Here is a 20386-nt window from a genome sequence, read left to right as displayed (position 1 = left end):
GCACACCTGTGCTGCCCTCCCCACATCACCTAACTTTTAATTAGGTTGCTCTTTTGTGGTGCAAAATGCCACATCAATCACATCCATGCTTTTCTGCCCATTCTTCTATCCCTCCCTCCCAAAAGCTCAGGTGCAGGAAGAAAGGGAGCACTGTGAAGAGATTACACAACCATTTCCCAAGCAATCATATAGTGACCTCCTCCTCCTCCTGAACCCCACCTACAGCCTGCTTTGGTTTATCTACTACCCATTCAACCCCACATCCTCTTCTGACCAGGAAAGCACTTGGCATTATCTGGAAGCTATTGCCATCCAACAAGGACTCTTTTTCTGTTAGTGGGAAAACCTTGGGCTTTGACAATGGCTTACACAGAAGCAGACCCAAAGATCTCAGAGAAGACAAAGCAGATGGAGCAAGCAGTGTTCCACTGGCTTGGTCTTTTATTAGAGCTGGGAAGTGGCATCCATCAGCTCAGCTTGAAGGAGGTGATCTTGAAGCCTCCCATGATGTTCATGTAGTTGATCTTGCGGTAGCTGTGCCGGTTGGAGAAACACACTTCATGCCCATCTGGTAGTTTCACACGGAATTTGTCTGTCAGCATTTCAATGAGGAACTGGGAAAGGGAATTGAGGACAAGGAGGGTATTCAGAGGTCAGCATCTAAGCAAAAGACCTGACTGAGAGGGTCAAACCTGTTCACTATAACTTTAATCAAGGTGCTGGGGGTTGAGCTGAGGGTGATTCAGGAAATGAGCAGTTGATATCAAAGGTCTAAGCTGGTATACAAACTGTGATTTGGGGACAGGATCTCTCCTGAGTCTGTTTCACCTACTGAGATTGTAAACTCAGAGCAGCTAAACCCAAGTATGTCTTTACATGTCTTTATGGAATGTACATGTACACATGGAATGTATATGCCACTGTACTGCTTTGAACAGGGCAGATTAAACCTGACCCCCCAATGCCCTCAGCAGCTCACTGGGACCTGGAAAAAGGAACTTTACTGATAAACACGCACAAGCAGACAGGACGAGAATGCATCACTGATCATTGCAAACCAAAGGGAATGTTCTCCAAAGCCATCATCTCACCACCCCCTCCCCAAGAGCCCATCATGCCTGAGGAAACAAGCTTTCTCTCCACAGCAATGGAAACTGGACTTCTCCTAAATTCAGCCCTGTCAACAACTTGGGACATCAGATGGGGTGAGACAGCAACTAGGACAGCATCCCTGGCAGGAGAAGAGAGAGGACAGATTGGCAGCGTGGATCCAGGAGTAATGAGGACAGAAGAGCTGATGGAGAGGTTTTTGGACTTTGCTCCAAACTCTGGGTTGCCTTAAAGCCTGTGTTTACACAGGATGGAATTAGGGAGAGAAATAAGGTAGAGAGCAGAAAGATCCTGCTCCTTGGAGACTCCTTTTAACTTCATACATGCCCCTGGTACACTCACCTGATGGGCAGGTAGGGGGGTCAGGAAGCACTTACAAAGCCTGAGACAGACAGGGCTCACACAAAGTTCCCAGAAGCAGCATTGGGATTTTGAAGGAGGAGTGGAAATGACAATCAGGACCAAAAACCAGAGGATGACAGGCTGTTGTGAGGAAGCATGAAGTATTGGATGGGACTGGGAAAACTAGGGTATGGGAATCTGCTAACCAGGGGTTTCCCCCCACCACATGCACACCCCCCAACACCCAGCACACACTCCTCACCTTGACAGTGCAGCCCCTGAAGAAAGAGAAGTGGTTGTCACGATGCTCTTTCTGCCACACATTGGAGCACTTGGAGTTACAGACAATGACAGACTCATTGAAGCGGGGATTGAAGTGAAGTGCCAGATCTTGCAAGCTGGAGCCAAGATTGATGCTGAAGCTGTGGATGAACAGAAGGAAGGTCAGCAGCATGCACAGGAGAGGGTCTTGGAAGACTTGAGATCCAACACACATCTCTGCACCCAGTTCCTCCAACAGCGTGGCAGGTGGTGGCATAGGGGTTCCTCTAACACAGATATGCTCACACATTTTGTATCTGGGGACCTTGGAAAACCACCTACCTCTACAGCCCACCTTCAATCCTGGTAAGTCAAGGTGTTTTCTTTGTACTTACCCAGAAGTATCAGCAGATATTTTGCCCTTGATCTTCAGGGTGTTCCCAGGCTTCATATCGAGGTTTAAGATTTCAAATGCATCCTAAGGCAGAGAAAAATAATCTGTGAGGCTCCTTCAGCCATTCTTCCTCAGCCCCCGTAAGTGAGAGGGTGTTGCTTGGAGAAGGTGCCCCAGCCAGGTGAACATCTACTGCTCTCAGCTGGTGCTCCCCTCATGGCCAAAACACCTCCATGCTGGAGGTCTTGCATGAGCTTCTCTCACAGTGAGGGAAGAGTGGGCCGAGTGAAGCCCACAAGAGAGAAAATACATCAGAGAGGAGATGAAAACAGGCTTGTCCTGAGCAGAAGGAAAGAAAAGCACAACAGCAGAGGTACAAAGAGAGTTAAAGCAGAGGGGCATTACACAGGGTTTGGTGGAAAGTCAGTGTTGCCCAAGAAATGAAAGTGGTGAGAGTGGGTGTGACCTGCTGGCCCCTCACTCAGCCTTGCTGAGTTGAGGACCCTGGGTGACAGAGGACAGGAGCAGCAGCCCTTACAGGCATCTTCCTCAGAGGGTAGAGTAACCAGGCAGGGAGGCAGTTTAGCCCAGAAATGCTTTGCACAGAGAACCTAACATCCCTAGACTTCCTTGTGGCTTACACATTAACATGCCCCTTGCCTCTGCAAAGCTCCAACAGCTGCTATTAAGCCAGAAGACTTTGATCCAAAGAAAAAGCTTCCTTATGTACACTTCTCATTAGGGACTTCAGGAGATTTAACCAATTTCCAGCCTCTTTGGTGGGCTCCCAGTGGAAGGACTACTATGCACAACCCCTACAGGTGCTACTTCAGACACCACACAGGACAAGCATCTTCCCAGCTGGTCATGGAGGTGTGACCACCATGTTCAGTCCTTTTCTGTGTGTAACAGCTCAGCCAAAAGAAGCATCCCAGCTCCTTCCTTTTGTCACAAAACGGGGCAGCTCCCAAAATCCACACCAGTACACCAAAATGGTGTACACCATCCTTCCCCACAGTGCTCTCAGGAAGGGCTCAAAGGGGCTTGGAGGAGAGGGCAACCAATGTATGCCCTGTAGATGGTACAAACTATGAACAGTCCTTTGCAGCAGTGACATAGTGGCATCCCAGCTCCTTCCCTTCTTGTGGCTCTAGATTCAGCCTCAGCTGGATGGACTGCAACAGCAACATGTGGGACTCTCTGCATCTCTCCCATCCAAGCCCCATCAAGACCTAAATCTTTTAGCCTGAGAAGCGATGTTTATAACGTCCAACAGCCCCATCCTCCCTAACCCTGAGACATGGGAATGTTGTCCTTACAGAGGAGTATCACCCCTGCTGTCTTCTTCCCAGGTAAAAGCTACGATATAAGTCAATAGACAGTATCACAGATTTGTAAGTCTCCAAAAGTCAAGTGGAAAAAGGAGAAGAAGGAGAAGGTCAAGTCTCAGTAGACCAGCAGTCTCTCAGCCGCCCTCCGCAGTCCTGCAGAGAGCAGCTGAGTGCAGTCATCCTGCTGATGCACGGCCAGCTGGTAGACAGCTTCTGCCCTTCCCCAAAACATCCTGAAGCAAGGAGAAGTGCTGATAAGCACTCCTTCCCCAGAGGTGTTTCCTATGAGCAGGTCATAAAACTCAGCAGGCTTGGGGAATTTGTTTGCTGTTGAGGACACTGAAACCATTGGTGATATCTCCCTGGGCTGATTGTGGAACCAGCAGAAAGAGGTGCTGGTGATGGTGTTTTCTGCCATTGGGTCTCTTTACCATCACGCTCTTGTGTCCACGACACACCTGTACACACCTTCACATCACCCTGCTCCCCTGCAGCCATCCCAGGGAGAACACAGAACTGAAACCTTGTTTCCTCTGTGGTTTGTGCATAGGCACCCACCACTTTTTTCCTGAAACAAATTTTGCATATACTGCAAAGTCATTAACCCTTTCCTTATACTACCCCATGACTAAATATCAATCAGCAGTCATTGCCTTCAATCATCGTCTTTGTCCACAGTGGTGATGTGCATGTAGCAGACAGAGGGAGAAAAGATGGATGAAGCAGAAGGGATAATGCAAGAAATCGTACACTGAACAACTGCAATTCCAATCATTTATCCACCAAGTAAATCTAATTAACAACATCATTCCAATTTGCACTAACCATGAGCCCCACCCTGTGAGTCTCAGTGATCAGACTACACACATTAAACAAGAGTTGGGGCTCCAACCTTCAAACCAGTCATTAGGTTGTGTGGATTGGAACAATTCTGCAGTTTGGTCAGCTGTTTCTTTCCTTTTGTCTCGAGCTTCCTCAATGGAAGTAGAAGCATTATAAATTCTAATAAAACATTCAGTATTTGTTAAATTTAACATTCCACATACACCTTGCTTTTTAAGTAATAATGCTAACTGATTTTGTAAAGCTATTTTTGACACTTGTTGGACTTGCAAGTTAACTCCTCAAAAAAGATACCTTGTCCACTTGCCATATTATGTTTTCTAACACCCATTGATGTTGTCTGATAACTAGATAAGGTGTAAAAATTATCTTAAATCCCAAAGCTAACTTTTGTCCTACCATATAATAATCTGCGGCATGTATATCAATGATCCATTCTCAGCTGTGTTCAGGAGAACTCAGCTCTCATCATGTCCTTCCCACCAATAAATAATGACAGACACGATTTGGGCAAAAGGATAGGAGTACCATCCCACATCTTAGACCAGTGTGCTGAGTTAGGCTTAACCACAAGTTAAAACTTTCCATCAGAACATCCTCAAGCTAATCCAAGTGGTGCAGGATAGCTGCTCATCCTCCAAGTCCAGGTGTTGTTACAGTCCATCAAGTACATTTGGGGAGGTGACAGGATCAGAATGTTCTTTTATAGGTAGTAGGTGCAAGGCATTCCAGAATACTGAACCCGTTGGATGTGGGCCCAATGCGTCTTGAAATTAGCCACAGAATTACACAACAGGTCTTGATTTTTAAATCCCATAGAGGAGTATCCCCAACAGGTACACATGCCACGTATTAAAACACATATCGAAAAATCTATAGGTAATACTCCTACCCTGCTGAGTATTTCTACACACCACAAAAAATAACTTATAAATGTATGGTGCTTCATAATAATCCGGTTGTTTTAGCAGATGAAAAATGGGATCAAAAGGGAAATATTGACAAGGAATCCTATTAGTCGGGGATTTGGGACATCCCTGGTAATAGCGGACTTCCCCTGATCGTCCCAGGTAGGTCAATCTCTTCAGAGTTTAGCGAGGAGATGGCTTCCGGATGTGACGCATTACACATATTCCAACCCTGAAGTCCCTCTGTGTTATTGTAGTATGCAAAATATGTATCACTAAGTCTCACTTGGTGTGGGAACCAGGGGCATTCAAAAACTATAGATATTCCCTCAATTAATAGGTAATGGGCCCTCCATTTCAAAGGTAATTTACTCTCTAACCACCAAGGGGTAGGTACCAGAATATAAGATCATTTCCATAGTGGGGGTTCACTTAAATTGACTGGTAGATCGTGAGTGTTACAAAAAATCTTGGGCCCTACTCTGCTGATGTAGGGAAAGCTACACTTATTCCTTTGTCTGTTCGATTCCAAAGACATACAAATCCCAAAACTCTCATATGAGGTTGATAGAATTAGCACTTCTGTCCCCTGGGGTTGATTTCCCCGTTTCAGCAGCGGACATAATCATTTACATAACAGCACAAACATGCTAGTATAATAACTATTCCTACTAATAGAAAAACAAAACATATTATGGCATAAACTACAGCAGGAATTCCCTCTTCCTCCTTTTGGCACCTGGCCTTTACCTTCAAAAGATCAAATAAACAACTCAGTTCAGCTTTGAACCGGTTCAAAAGGATGGGATAATCCATTGAGTATTAATTTTATGTTCCTTATTGTGATCATCTGCAGCTATCCAGACATACTTATTCAGCGGACTTTTAAAAATCAGTAGCATTTTGGTACTGATGATGGGAAAACTGAGTGGCTGGTTAAACTGCACAGTAATTTGTTTTTTATTTGAGGAGTAAGGATTCACTATCTGTAGGATATCCCAGGTATTCCACAGTCTTTGTAAGAATACCCATTGGAAGGAGGTCTTCTACAGATTTAGGCAAAAGCAAGTAAGCAGTAATCACTTATTTTCATTAAGTATAAACATATTAAACCAAGGCATATCTTTCCAACACAGGTTATAAATGCCACACTTGTTAACCTTAATTACTTAGTTAAATTTGTAAACAAAACTTACAGATACACACACCAATTAAAACCCCCAAAATATACTACACATAAAAGCAAACAATCCCTGTGGACACTTGGAGTTGGTATAAAAGAATCTTCAGTCTGATTTCTAACATGCAGGATACCTATAACCTGGAAAAACCATAGAACAGAATTGCTTGGTCTCTGTCTAACCAGTGCACAGTGGGTTAAAAGGAGGGCACTATCCATCTGATACTAATGTGATGGACTTTTCAAGAAGTATCTTTTACTTCTCAAGGGTGACACGGAAAGCTTTAATTTTGTGACCAACCCATCAACACCTGCAGTAAGGGGTATATAATCAAATCGTGGTTTAGCTTTTGGCTTTGGTGTGGTGGTATAAATTTGACATACTCACTTGGGGGTTTCAGCTGTCTTCCCAGAGGTCACTCCAACCCATCCTATTTCCTGGACAAATTCATACCGAGTAGGTATGTGAATTTGGTCTCTAGGTGGTTTTGCTGCTGCAGCAGCAACTTTCATGATCTTGGGCATCAGATACAAATATTTTCAGGCTATCTGGAAGGCCACAAAGGAGAGGAGTTAATCTGGCCAGATCAATGGGAGCTACTATAGGGGATTGCCTTAACTGACATCTTTCATACATTGTTTGAATACATGCTGCCTTTTGCACAGAGGCTGCCAGATCTGAGAATCCTGTAGTCTTAACAGTAGTAGGCTTTCCTCTGTCCTGTGGGTCTATGCCTCCAGCCCAATAAGGAGGTCTGGCAGTTAATGAGTAGTTATGGTTACCTGGAGTAGTAGTTAAAAATACTTCTGCCTCGTCTTCACTCAGCAAGATTTGGTCTCTGCCTGTAAGGGAAACTCACTACACATACTCAGGTTCTGATTTCCCTGGACACTTGGAATATTTTTCTTGCAATTTACCTAACTCTGTGGGGGACCAGGGAACAGTATGAACAGTAGTGTGGGCTTCTCCCTTCCCCTCACCATCAGTTTCAGTTTTAATTAAAGGCCAAACTTTTACTAGTGCTGGGATAGGGTCAAGGTCTTCCTCTAAATCATCAGCATTGTACCAAATGTCCCCATCTCATGTTTTGGGATCCTAATTTTCTGACTTCAAAGTCATATATTCTACATCTGCAACTCTTTCAGGTGGCGGGGAGCTTTTGATTTCATTTTGCACACAGGATAAACAAGCTACCAAAACTGCACAAATAACTTACCTTTAATGAGTAACTTACCTTTTCCTCTTCCTCTTTTTCATTCGGCAGGCAAACTAGTAATGTGATCAGCTATTGCCTGTACATTACCTCAATTAGTTTGTGCCCATTCCGACCCAGGGGAGAGGGGTGACTATCAAACTTCTCCAGGAGAGAGAGTAAAACATGACGCTTACACTAGTCACCCTGGGTAACCATTTTACTTCAGTCTCCCTCAGAGGCAGACAATCTGTGCCTGCCAGGCAGCAGTCTCCCTCAGAGGGAGACAATTTGTAACAGTAAAAGTTTGGTCAATCTCCTTCAGAGAGAGACAGTGCCCACCAGGCAGGAAGAAGAACAGCAAAAGTTTGGAACTGTTAAACAGCACTTTGGGTCAGAGAACAGTATATCCTGTCCGTGATGCCAATTAAAATCTTATGATTTGATGTTAAAGTTCTCTGCCCAAATTAAGGTGCAAACGAGCCCAAATGCCAGTTCAACAATGCCAACTTTATTTTACAATTATTTTACAATTTATTTTACAATTTATTTTACAAAATTAATTGTACAGGGAAAAGAGAGAGAAAGAGAGACAGGGAGAAGGGGAGAGATAATCTAAGTAGAAGATAGTCACCGCCATGGATCCAGCAGCACCCCGTTGGTCCTTCAGTGCCCGGGCTTCTTGGTAGTGGGGTCCAAAACGGTTCACTCCAAGTCATTTTTATGCAGTCCCTTATATAACTGAAAAGCGAAGGTACAAGTGACTTTCGGTTCCTCATTCACATGAAAGATGAGAGCAGGCATGGTTTCAGTGCTTGTCTGGGATCTATTCTGGGGGTTGTGCAAGAAAAGTACCCCAAAAATCAAGTGTCCTACCGGTGACCCCACTTACTGCACTTGTGCAATTATTCACTTGTTACGTCACATACCACAGTGAAACTTTGACATAAAAAGCAGGGCCAGAACCAAAATCTTGTTTCCTTTGTGATTTGTGCATAGGCACCTATGGCTTTTTTTCTGCACCAAGTTTCACCACCACGCCTGTTTAAGGCATATACTGCAAATGTCATTATCCCTTTCCTTATAGCTGCCCAGGAGGGAGAGCAGTATGTGTCTTTTACTTTGTCCAGTTCTGGGTTCCTCAGTACAAGAGAGTCATGGAGCTGCTGGAGTGGGTCCAGTGGAGGGCTACTAAGAAGACTAAGGAAGTGGAGCATCTCTCTTACAAGGAAAGGCTGAGGGGACAAGGTCTGTTCATCCTTGAGAAGAGATGACTGACAGGGGACCTCATCGATGTGTATAAATATCTAAAGGGGCATGCCAAGAGGATGGAGCCAGGCTCTTCTTGGTGGTGCAAACCAATAGGACAAGAGACAATGGGTAAAAACTGATGCACAGGAAGCTCCACCTGAATGTGAGGAAGAACTTTGCTGTGAGGGTGACCAGGCCCTGGAACAAGTTGCCCAGAGAGGTTGTGGACTCTCCCTCACTGGAGATATTCAAGAACCATCTAGACATGATCCTGTGCCATGTGCACTAGGATGGTCCTGCTTGAGGAGGGAAGTTGGACCAGATGATCCCCTGTGGTACCTTCCAACCTGACCCATTCTATGATTTTGTCTGAGGGATGAGGGAAACTACCCACGCAGAGAGTTGTGCGCAGAGCCACGCGTACCACAGACGTGAGAATATGCCAAAAGGGAGACGAGCAGGAAAGAGGCATGAGCTGCTCAGAGAAGGGCCATGAGATTTTATCAAGATTACATTAACCCCCTTCTTACAATGCTCAGCAGGGGCGTTCACCCCCCTTTTATTTGCCACTGGGAACAATAGTGGGAAACCAGGCAGCAGCTCTGCCAGCGCTGGCAACTTCCTTCATCTGCTGAGTTGAGCCTCCACATTGTCAGACACCAGCCCTGTGCTGATTGCCTCTCTCATGCAGGGGTATGTGCTCCCCACATAGGAAGGGGATGAGATTTTAGGGACCCCAGAAGAGCCAAAATTCTCCATTGCAGTTGGAGGTGGCAATTGGGATGATGAAAGGAGGGTGGCGGGGGCAGGTTGATACTTCCCTGCTGACACTGCAAAGCAGAAAGTCTGCGGAAACAATGATAGCATGGGAATGTAAATCCCAAAGAAAGAGGAAATCCGGCTAAAGAGCATCTGCAAAAGAGGTGGAGGGTCTGTGCAGTAAGGAAAACATAAACAATAGCTGTGGAAGCTGGCAGCCACTGGTGCAAAGGATCCAGGAACCCTTCGCCCCTCAGAGATGATCCTATAATAGGGTACCAAACTGGGAGTGCCCCTCCAGGGCCCCAGAGAGGGCATTTGGCCTGTACTAGTGTGGGACACCAGAGGGCATTTGGCCTGTACTAGTGTGGGACACCCATGTTCACATCACTGATGCCAGAGGAGGATTTGCTGCATTTCCAGAGGGATGGCAGAGACCAAACAAGTAGTCACTCAGTGCGAGGGTGGGGGCATATGCAACCCAAGGGAAAGATGAGTTTCCAATAGGGAGCAGGTCTGCAATTTTGCATGGAGAAAATAAAGAAAACCTAAAACCATATTTTAAGGAGGGAAGAGATTAATTGCAATTATCTTGACTTTCAGCCAGAAGGGTGGCAGGGCAGGTCCTCTGCAGAGTATTTTCACCCCATAAAATGCAGCAGCTCTATTTGCAGAGGTCCCATACAATAGATTTCAGTGTTAACAGTTCTTCCCGGCCTTCCTGCTAGGTCCTAAGGAGATCTCAGGCCACCAGGAGCATTCATAGGATCTCAGGATCCTTGGGATCCTCCAGACAGCAGTACCTCATGTACCATAGCCTCGAGCTGCCACTTCTACCACAGGGCACCCACACAGCTGTTGAGAACAGACTGAATGCCACCCTCCCCAGCAGGCTGCCAAGATCCTCAGCAGCATCATTGCTGGCAGCAGTATTTATTTTGGTTTCTCACTGGGGCAGGAGATAAGCCAGCTAGGTGTGAAGCCCTGAGGAAAACCACGGGTTTCCCCACTTCCCAGCCAAAGTAGCCAAACTGTCTCAGCTGTCAGAGGTTTCTCAGGGCCTTTTGTGGCAGGGGCAGCCTCCAAAATCCACACCAGCACACCAAAATTGTCCCTACCATCTCTCCCAATGGTGTTCTGAGGAAGGGCTGCAAGGGGCTCAGAGGGGAAGGCAGCCAACACATTCTCTCTAGACAGCATGAGCTATGAACAGTCCCCTGCAGGACCAACATGGTCATCACCAGATGTGAAGCTCAGTCCAGAAGGAATGAGGAAGAGAGGGAAAGGCAAGGCAGCCATGCCAGGTGCATGGATGTCCGTGCCACTGACCTCACATCAAACCAAGCTCTGCAAAAAGAGGAAAGAGATTGCCTTAATACCCCCGTGGAAGGCTGTGATTTCAGCTCAGTGCTAATTTGAAACCAAAGAAGCAGCACTGGAGGACAACAACATTGCAGAGGGGATAAGGTGCCTGTCCAATATTGCACTCAAGGCACCAGGGAGCCTGTGCCTTGGACGAGGCATCAGCATCTGCTCAAGGCAAAGGGAACTGGAGAGACCAACCATGCATTCTTTCTTGGAGTAGCATCTGCTCACACTGCTATTATTTCCTACAGCTTCATATAATTTGTACTCCACAGCAAGCTATTGTCCCTTTCCACTGGCTATTTATTTCCTTGAATAGCCTCTGGGGAAAGATTTCAGTGCGGGAGTAAAGAAAAAAGAAAGACTGCACACAATAAATATCAAGTAGTGACCTGATTTAAACTGTGTTCTCTGACCTCATCTGGACCCTGGTTGTGGTTCCTCCCAGCAGTTGTGATTAAGCCCTGTTTCTGCCTTGGTGTCCCTCATTCATGAGGCCTAGAGGGTGAATGCCCCCTACCTTAGAGGACTGTGGGGTGGATTTTCAGCAGCCAGGGCTCAGGACACGACTGAGAAGCTTCCACCACCTCCTGATGGAGATGCTCAGTCCTCCAGCTTCCAGTCACAGAAATTCCCAGATAGGTTTGACAGAACTGATTTCCCCTTTAGTCAAGAGGTGTTGGTTGGCCTCTCAGCAGACAGTGCTGCAACCTTCAGCCAACCGATCCCTAAGCTCTGAAAGCCAGCCAGCTTCCTAACGGAGGAAAACCAAGAGAACAAAGTGTACTTACCTCAGCCAAACTGAGGTAAGCAAGAGACTGGGTAAGTAGGTCTGTGGATCTGAAGGGCATGTAGAGGAGAGGACTGTCCAGGAGATGTAGGAGAAGCCAAAGCAATGATGAGCACAAGGAAACTAGTGCCCATGAGCACTAAGCTCCTGCCTAAGAGGTTGACCAGAGAGGGGCTGCTCCTTTAGGGAAAGCACTGAAGCCTCTGCATTCAGATCAAGTAAAATGGGAAGGAACAAAGGACTGGAAGAGAATCTTCCATCACCCTTCCCGCCCCAGCTACCTGACAGTGGGAAGTACGGAAGTAGCATCCATGCTCTGAACCTGGGGGCAAGAGATTAGAGGCCATCAGCATCCAGTAGGCTCTCCACAAACATCATCCCCCTTCAGCTGTAGGGGGCAATTTCTCTTCCTTAGGATGTAGGGAATAAGGAGGAGGAAGGAAAAAGTTAGCTAAAGAACTAAAATGTGGAAAAAACCCACACCTTTCTTCAGGGCTAGGGGCAGCAGCGAAAGAGGGAACCTGCACCAAGAAAGCAGATCAAGAGCACAGGGAACAGACTCCATCAGACTCCATCTCTCTCTTTACCCTATCAGAAAGGTGGTGGTGCAAGAGTGACTGGCATATCCCATCTCCATGGGGAGTTCAAATGTGCTCTGCTGGATGGTTTCCATCCCCATAGCCAAGTTATGTCCTTATACCTTTGCAGGGAACCTCTCTCTCAGGCAGCTCTGAAGTCTGTGGCAACATTTTTGTATGGTATGAGTTGCGCATGAGGAAGGGGATAAAGGTGGTTCGTTTGCAAGGAAGCTGGTTCATAAGGCACCAGGGCCATGTCATCAACCCAAGCAGCCAGATGAGTCATGTCTTCTGAGTCCCCAGCTTGCCTGAGGGGCAGGAGAATGAACAGAACTGGCACAGGGTGGGGAAGGGAGGTCAGAAAACTGATTACATGCCACCCAGTTCCATTTCCAGACTTCATTTCTGTAATTCTTTCACTCATGGGTGCATGCCAGGAATGTGGGTTGTGGGAAAGGCTTTCAAAAACATGCCTGAAGATAAAAATGCACTTGTGCTGAAAGCTTCCCTACTGGCAAAGAGATGTATAGAAGGCTCACAGCTTCCCCCTCTCTGAGACTTTTGGGATCTCCCAGCTTTACCCAGATCTTCTGGATGAGATATTATTAGCTTAATGAGAAAAAGATCTTCCAAAGAGCTCTCCACAAAGGATCAGCTTCATGAGGTCTTATGCTCCACTTGCATCTTGCACTCAAAGATTAACATCTCCAACAGTTTTATCTTACCATTGAGTATGGCAGATAGCAGCTCCCTCATCTTGCACATGATGAAATTGAGGTACAGACACCCACATTCACATCCAAAGCCAACTCTTCTTTGCAAACCTCTGCAAGAACCTAAAAGGATGCTGTGGTCCCCTAGCTGATACAGCTGGAGTATGAGAGATGCTGATCTCTGGTCACACCATTTACTACCAGCAGGAGGTATTGAGGCATTCAGTGCCTCTGGAAAAAATTAGCCCTTGGGTGGCTCCAATTAAGTCTGAAAATCAGAGGCATTCAAAGAACAGAAGCCTTCCAACAGTGGAAGCCAGGGGACTTCCAAGATGCTCCAAGCCCAACTTTGCTGACTGCAAGGGGATCATTTCCCACAACAGAGACAGTATGAGACCAGTTGGCTGGAACTACAATAAGAAAAATATTGCACCATACACAAATGGTCCACGGGGACCTCTCTGCTCTGAGCTCCAAACAGCCATCCCAGATTCAACCCCACAGGACAGCAAAGGCATGAAGTGAGAGTGACTGCCGAGCCCCTGCGCACAGCACTCCATCCCACACAGGGAGAACAAGGCCACTGGCACTGCATGACTCGCTTTGAGTGTGTTTCTCACGGGTTCCAGTGCTGAGCTCAGGCAGGTTGGACAACTATGAGGACTTACGGGAATCTTTCAGACAAGCAGAATCCATCTGAGTCACATGCATGAGGCACAATGCCAAGGGTGGCTCTTCAACTGGAAAAAAAAAAAAAGAAAGAGAGAGAAAGAAATGCTAAGGGATAAATAGCAAGTTTTGAAAAGCCACAAGAATTAACAGCTCATGGGCTGGAAAGAATGGGAGGGAAAAAAAAAGAAAAAGTCTGTTCTCCCATGCTCACGTCACTAAAGCCAAGTATCCCTCATCCCCACTGGGAAGCAGCAAGCCACCTTACCACACATCAGCTTTGAGAGGGTCTGAACAGGCAACCTACCCTGGATCTAAGGGCATGGCTGAGGTCTGCAGAAGAAGAGGTTGTCAAGTCAAAACTATCTGTTTCTCCAAAATCAGCTTGAACAAACTCCCTTTGATGGCCCTGCAAAATGAAATAGTAAAAACCAAACCAGATGAAAATGGGAAAGAAAAGCTGCCAAAAAAAAGGGAATCCAAATCCCCAAATGATTGACTCAGTGCAGGAAATGGGCATCTAAAGAGGGAACTGCAGGCATCTAAAGGAGACCTAAGAAAAGATCAGGCCCACACGAAGGACTCTGTATTCCTTTCCTCACACTTTCCAGAGAGAAGGGCACCAGAAATATTCGAACCCATGGACCTTCAGAGCAACATACAGGGAAGAGAACTGACCCTGACCTACTGCAAGAGCTCCAAGCACAATCAATGTCCAGAGGAGGTTCCAGCTTCCACCAGCGCAGGGAATGTTAAATTACTTTTTCCCTGCTTCCCAGTGAGGAGTTACATCCATAGTCTTGCTTAGAGTTGCCACCAGGTGAAGGAGCTTTCAAAGCCAGCATTAGAGCCCAGAGATCTTTCATCTCCTCGAGGTACCTAAAGGAGCGGGACAGCAGCTGCTTGCAGCTGCTTTGCACTGTTGGGACACCTGGTCTCCCTTTCCAGCACTATACTGGGCACTAAAGGACACCCCATCCTATTCAGGCATCCTGTCCCTTCTCTGGACTGCGCCCATGAACTTCTACCCCTTTTCTGATCCACGTATCCAGTAGTACATAAGCCCTCACTTGACCACAGTGAATATTTATTCCCAACAGTCATGCCAGACTATTTGGTCTCTCTGGTTCTCTTTCCATTCCTTCCAGTGTGTGGCTTTTCTGCTGTCCTTTTATTCCTCACCACTGGCCAGAACCTGCCTGTGTCTCTAGCTGCCCCCAGGTTTCCTTGTGCCACTCTCCTCCCCTCCCCGAAAGCCCCCAGTAGCAGAGCACACACCAGGCTTTAATTGCAGTCAGATTCCTGGATGGAGAATGGTTGCTCCAGAGAGGGGAAAAGAGTATTAGAAACTAAATGCTTTAAATGCAATTCACCCCAGACTAATCTTATCATATCCCAGGCTGAATAGCCTGAAACACATTGCCAACAGACTTGCCAAGCCAGGGGATCTGATAAGGACAATGTGAGGATGACAGGCAACTGCCAGGCAAGTTCCCATCTGCAGGCAGATAGCTTATCTCTTCTGTCAAGATGGGACATACATCCACATCTGCTGCACAACAGCGGGAAAAGGCTAGTGGAGACCTGCTTTCTGCTCCTGAACACGCACGTAGCACTCCTAACAAGACCATCCCTGAGGAACATCTCTATTACTCACTCGGCCTCATTAGGAAAGGGGTGGAAATCTTTCCTGAACAGCTTTGTCAGAGAGACAGCTCCCCAGAGGTCTGGCTCAGGATGAGCTGAAGAGTGCCTCGCGCTAGCTCTGGACACCAGCAAGTGGCTGCTTGGCTGCAGGAGCAGCACAGCAGCAAGACAGCAGAGGGAAGAAGTCTAATAGCCCACTCTGGAATCACACTGTGACACCACTTTTAACCCCATCAACTCCCAGTGCACATCCTCCTCCAGAAATTCAGCCAGAGTGCCGCTGCAGGGAAGCAAGCTACTCAAGATGCAAAGCTACTCTGATCGAGGAGGGACATGGAAAGAGAAGCAGCCTCTGCTGGGAACGTCTCCTTCTGCATAGAGGAAAGGGCTTGGGCTGCAAATCAGGGACAGCAAAGATGCAACATGGTTGCGTCAGGACCCACATGCAAACAGTGCCTTCGAAATGCCGCTGAGCTGAAGGGAACAGTGTGTTGTTTGAACACAGCCCCTCCAGGTAAATACAAAGCAGAGGCTGGTCAAACACCCCCAGAGGTGTTCACCTGATCCTTCTCCTGGCTGGGGGACATGTCTGTCAGCAACTCATTAAATGGGGGATACACGAGCTCTGCCCCCATTCTGCTCCTTGAGTTCCCAAACCTGATGTAGTTTGGGGTGGCAGGGGAAGCAGGACAGAGGTATGCACACATGGGAAGCTCTTGCAGAATCGCATGCTCCATAGGCTCCTTCTCTTGCCTGCTCAAGGCAGGAGATCCAGAGGGGCAATTTCAACACGTCTGTGTGTCCAGGCCTCTCTAATCCCCTGCATCCAGGAGCTGGTCCCCACACCCACATGATCTCATGTGGCAATGTTTTCTCATAGCATCTCTCCCACCCCTCATGGCAGTAGGTCAAATACAGTGATCCATAGCATGGGTTGTAGGACACTGAGTCACAACCCAGTGTTCAGCTGTAACCAGCAGACAGAGCATTAGCATTTCCCAGTTTCAGTCTGGTGCACACGCTCCCATCCCACACACTCACCTACAACCTGTTACATGACATTTCCCATCTTCGAAGAGGGAAACAGTGGAAAATTAGGGGGTAAATACACAGGCTGCAGGCAACTGTACTTCAAAAGCCTGCCTTCTAAGAGACCTGGGCTTACAGGGTTTAGCTGTTTCACTCTTAGCCCCAAAAGCAAGGAGCAGAACGCAGCTCCCATTTATGGGGTTAAATGCATGGTGACAACAAGGCTCTGGTGGGAACAGTCCCCAGTCCACCCTGTCCCCCAGCTGTGCCTGGGTGCTGTGGCACTGCTAGCTAGCACTGCCCAAAACCAAGGCAGGGAGGTTGCTAACAACTGCACAGCATGAGCCAACATCCTGAGGCAGTGCTTAGGCCCAGCCATGCTCCTGTAGTGCTTACTAGGACAGACGAAACCAGAGGGACTAAAAAGGAGCATGTGAAAAGTCAGGTCCTTGGGAAATCTGCATATGCAGACTCTGAGTCTCCCTCCTCCTCCTCTTGGGTCACAGTTTTCTTTTCATTCCTAGCTTCACGTCCACCATGCCCCAGCGCTGGGATCGCTCTGCCCTGCTGATCCTCACCGTCACCAACCCGTCACCAAAAGCTAAGGGCAGAAGCTGGCTGCAGTGCCAAGCGGCAGAGACTCAGCAGCCTGGATGGAGGGAGAGTGCCACCGGACTGCCTCCTCTTGCTGTTTCACAGTCCCGACTTAAGCCAGCACTGAAGTTTCCTAGGGAACTTGAGGCAGCTGCAGCCAAAGCAGGATTGCTGGCAGTGAGAGATTTTCAAGCCCAGGCCAAAACCCATCTATTCAAACTCACCAGCTGCCACACTTGAGCCAGCTGCACAGCTGAGTACACATGCATTCAGCACTGGGGCACCCTGCAGCAGGAATACCTCCTCCCTGTGCCACGTTGTGAAAGAGAGGCTGCACACGGCTGTGCCTCTGAGCTCCCCGGGCAGCTGCTACACTAAATATTCCCAGCAAACACTAAGTCACACTTTGCTGTCACCGCAATGCAGGGATGTATTCATCATCCAGGTTGGGGGATTTGCCACAGCTGGGCTCCCTGTTTTGCTTCAGGATGCCTAGTTTCCTGTTGCCAGTCTCTGCTCAGATCATGTTTGGATGCCCCTCAGAAATGCCTTTGCAGTAGGGTTTTTCTCCTTCTCCCTCCTGCTGTTCTTTAGAGCCAAACTATATCTCAGTAAAACTCATGCTCTTAAACTACTTTTTCCCCCCAATACTTGTGCTTTCTAATGATGCCCCTTCCATCTGTTAGCAACAGCACAGCAAGTGAGGGCTAGAGCAAGAATGGGTGAATCTGTTCACGTTTTCTAATGCCTCTGTTGACTCCTGAGTCCCGAGTGCACAGTATCGGTAGCGGATCTGTTCCAGTCTGGAACTGATCTCATCAGCAGTGCTGTGAATAACTCCACCGAGGCTCCCCCTTGCGGGCTCAGGGCCTGCAGTGCCCACTTCAGCCCCATAAATTTAAGCAGCTGTCTCTAACCTGGCAGGTCTTCCTCTCCCTGTTCAGGTTTTGGCTCACCAGCTACATAACCTATCAGCCCCCAAGACATGGCTATGACTAGGGCTTCCATTCTGTCAGTTTTATTTCATCACTGCCTGCTGCCAATAATGTTCCTTGGCAGCAAGAGCATTCCCACATTCTCAGAGCATCCCCTGAATGTCCTGGACTCTCTTGGGAAGAAGCTTTCAGCAACAGTAAACCCATGTGAGCCTTCCCCAGGGTGTAAGGAGGCAAATTCACTCCCCATACTGTCCAGAAGGGCACTGCTGCCAGCTCAGTCAAGGGATTGAGACACCCCTTGAGCTGCCCAGTTTGGAAGGAGAACTCAAACACCAGGAAGCAGCAAGCTGCACAGCTCACCTCTAACTCTGGTATTTGCTTCTCTCACTTGTCTTGCTGAGCCAGTTGCTCTAATGACAGAATCAACATGGAAAGGAAATTTGGTTTACCGAGGTCAAGGCAATTCCCCGAAGGAAGCAAATGCAATTACCCCCACGCTAACAACCAGGGAAACTGAGGCAGTGAGCATAGGTGAGCATTTCCCTGAGTCTTGCTCCAAGACATGCCTAATTGCAGAGATCTAGCCAGCAGGTTTTCTGATCCCTTATCCAGCATTCTGTTTCCTCATTCTGCTCCTATAGTTGCAGAAGGATGCCTTTGATCACGGGGGACAAGTCTTCCTACAGCTGAAAGGGAAACTGCTGAAAGAAATGGAAGGGAGCAATCCTGGTGGATGACTGCATACCACAAGAAAGTGCTGCATATGAAGGAAAGGAGACATTTCCTATTAGATTAAAGGAGCTCAAACCTGCTCTCCCTCTAGAGAAGTATGCAACTCTATACTTGTCTCTCTAATTGCAACCTTCCACTGGGAAAGATGCTTGAAAGTATTGCAAAAGTATGGAGATTAGCCAAGGTCAAGGAATGGCAGGGCTGTAAATCCAGAGGATTGCATAAAGAGGTGCATGGTCCGAGATGATGTCAGAAGAGGTACTGCCAGCCTGTTCCAAGAGAGAGTAGCAGAGTTAAAACTGAGCCAACCCCCCAGGAACTGGCTGCTGCAGTCAGCCAGAGCAGGAAAACAAGAAAAGGGAACAAAAGATGACGGTACCAAGCTTCAGGAAAGTGAAAGGTCTCTGGCAGAACGCCTTGCCAAAGAAAGAAGAATGTGACGGGGGAAAGGGAAGCTCACGTCACGGGTCAGAGCCGACAATCCAGCAGGAAATACACAAAAGCTCTCGCTGCCCCACACAAGCGCATCTGAAAAACATGGCAGGGTTTACATAAACACACACGGCAGAGAAACCAAACAAACCCTGGGACAGAGCAGGGGGTGCCAGCGTGGTTTTGGCTGGCTGAAGACGAGCTGATGGATGGAAAACCCCTCTCCCAGGCGACCCGGCCACTCCTGCGAGGCCACCTTCCCTTCCCGAAGGACTTGGGGCTTGGTTTGCTCGGCGATTCACCTCAAGTGCACGGGCAGCAAGAGCGTTTGCTGAGCCCGGCTACTCAGGCAGGCGCTCCCCTGCCTTCTGGTGCCCTCTGCGGGCGGCTGCTGCAAGGCCTGCCCAACTCGGGACCTGCATCCCTCTGCTGAACCTGGGACCTATATCCCTGTGCCAAACCCGCGACCCGCACCCCTCTGTCCCCGTGAGCTGTGCTCATCCAGGCCTCTGGCTTGGCGTCATCACTTTCCTCCGCATCTGGCTACAAGCTAATTATAGTTCCAGTACTTTCCCTCTGGAGCGGTGTTAATTACCACATGGAGCGCCTCACGCCGTCCAGACCTAGTTGGAAATTCCAGCTGTCGGTAAAAATAAATCGAGGGAAGTGAGAAAGCTTCTTCCTCACAACATCTAACCACTGTTACAGGGAGCAAGATTCAGACTCTGATCTCTCTTTCTTCTTCAGTTGCACTTAGGGTCCTTGTTATATGAAAAGCAGATGTAACCAAAGGGGAAAGAGACTCCTAAATCTATGAGAAATAAAGGCAAGGTCGCTGCTGACAGGACTGTTATGCACGAGTTCACTCGCCATTGTTTGCAACCAGCTGAAAAGTGGGTGCAGCCTTCCATTCATCCTGGACTTGGCTAACTACTGGGTGTTGCCAAAGGTAGGAAAACAAACAAGCTTGAGACTCAGACAGACCGAAACCTGAGCAAAGGGTGTAAAACACCAGCCTGCTAAACTCCTCCTTCAGAGGCATCGCTGTGGGGGGTGGAGAAGAGACATGCATGCCTTCTATGCAGATGGTACATGACCTGGAGGGCTCCTAAAGATGACTTCAGGATTCTCAGAAAAATCAAAGAGGTAGTACTGACAGGCAAGGCTGACTCATAAGATTAAAATAACCCGTGTTAAACGTGCCTGAACAGAGCAGAGGGAAGGATGTTGCAATTTTCTATGAAAGGTGCTTAAAAAGGGCTTTGTGATGCAAGGCAGTAACAGTTAAAAAAAGAACTACATTCAAGCGCCAAAATAAGTGCTTTTT

The 20386-nt window shown here is 47.7% G+C and overlaps 2 protein-coding genes across 8 annotated transcripts in view; both read right to left on the bottom strand.

Moving 5' to 3' along the window:
* The window catches only part of LOC127470004 (arf-GAP with dual PH domain-containing protein 1-like), a 95346-nt gene that overhangs the window by 10085 nt on the left and 64875 nt on the right, over positions 1 to 20386 (bottom strand). The gene's annotated exons all lie outside the window — the stretch shown is intronic.
* LGALS2 (galectin 2) lies at positions 409 to 19441 on the bottom strand. 7 transcript variants are annotated; one of them, XM_051785049.1, is made up of 7 exons: positions 19211 to 19438; positions 13995 to 14096; positions 13687 to 13758; positions 8197 to 8303; positions 2109 to 2191; positions 1715 to 1874; positions 409 to 614 (listed from the first exon to the last, which is right to left on the bottom strand). In XM_051785049.1, exons 4-7 carry the CDS (start codon positions 8200 to 8202, stop codon positions 468 to 470), a joined length of 396 nt encoding a protein of 131 aa, XP_051641009.1. In that variant the 5' UTR covers positions 8203 to 8303; positions 13687 to 13758; positions 13995 to 14096; positions 19211 to 19438; the 3' UTR covers positions 409 to 467. The 7 variants fall into 7 exon arrangements, with proteins under 7 accessions (XP_051641009.1, XP_051641007.1, XP_051641010.1 ...); XM_051785047.1 differs by lacking the exon at positions 13995 to 14096; XM_051785050.1 differs by lacking the exons at positions 13687 to 13758; positions 13995 to 14096.

The sequence above is a fragment of the Manacus candei genome, unplaced genomic scaffold (assembly GCF_025592945.1).
Source record: "Manacus candei isolate 608988 ecotype Guabito, Panama unplaced genomic scaffold, ASM2559294v1 h1tg000018l, whole genome shotgun sequence".
NCBI classification, from domain to species: domain Eukaryota; kingdom Metazoa; phylum Chordata; class Aves; order Passeriformes; family Pipridae; genus Manacus; species Manacus candei.
The sequence above is the reverse complement of the archived record's forward strand: the minus strand, read 5'-3'. Positions and strand labels throughout refer to the sequence as shown.

What these genes read in the sequence shown, in the direction of transcription:
- LGALS2 (XM_051785049.1), bottom strand. An exon ending in ATATCTGCTGATACTTCTGG is followed by an intron (nt 1,875 to 2,108) that starts GTAAGTACAAAG and finishes GTTCATCCACAG; the next exon opens with CTTCAGCATCAATCTTGGCT. An exon ending in TCAGGGGCTGCACTGTCAAG is followed by an intron (nt 615 to 1,714) that starts GTGAGGAGTGTG and finishes TCCCTTTCCCAG; the next exon opens with TTCCTCATTGAAATGCTGAC.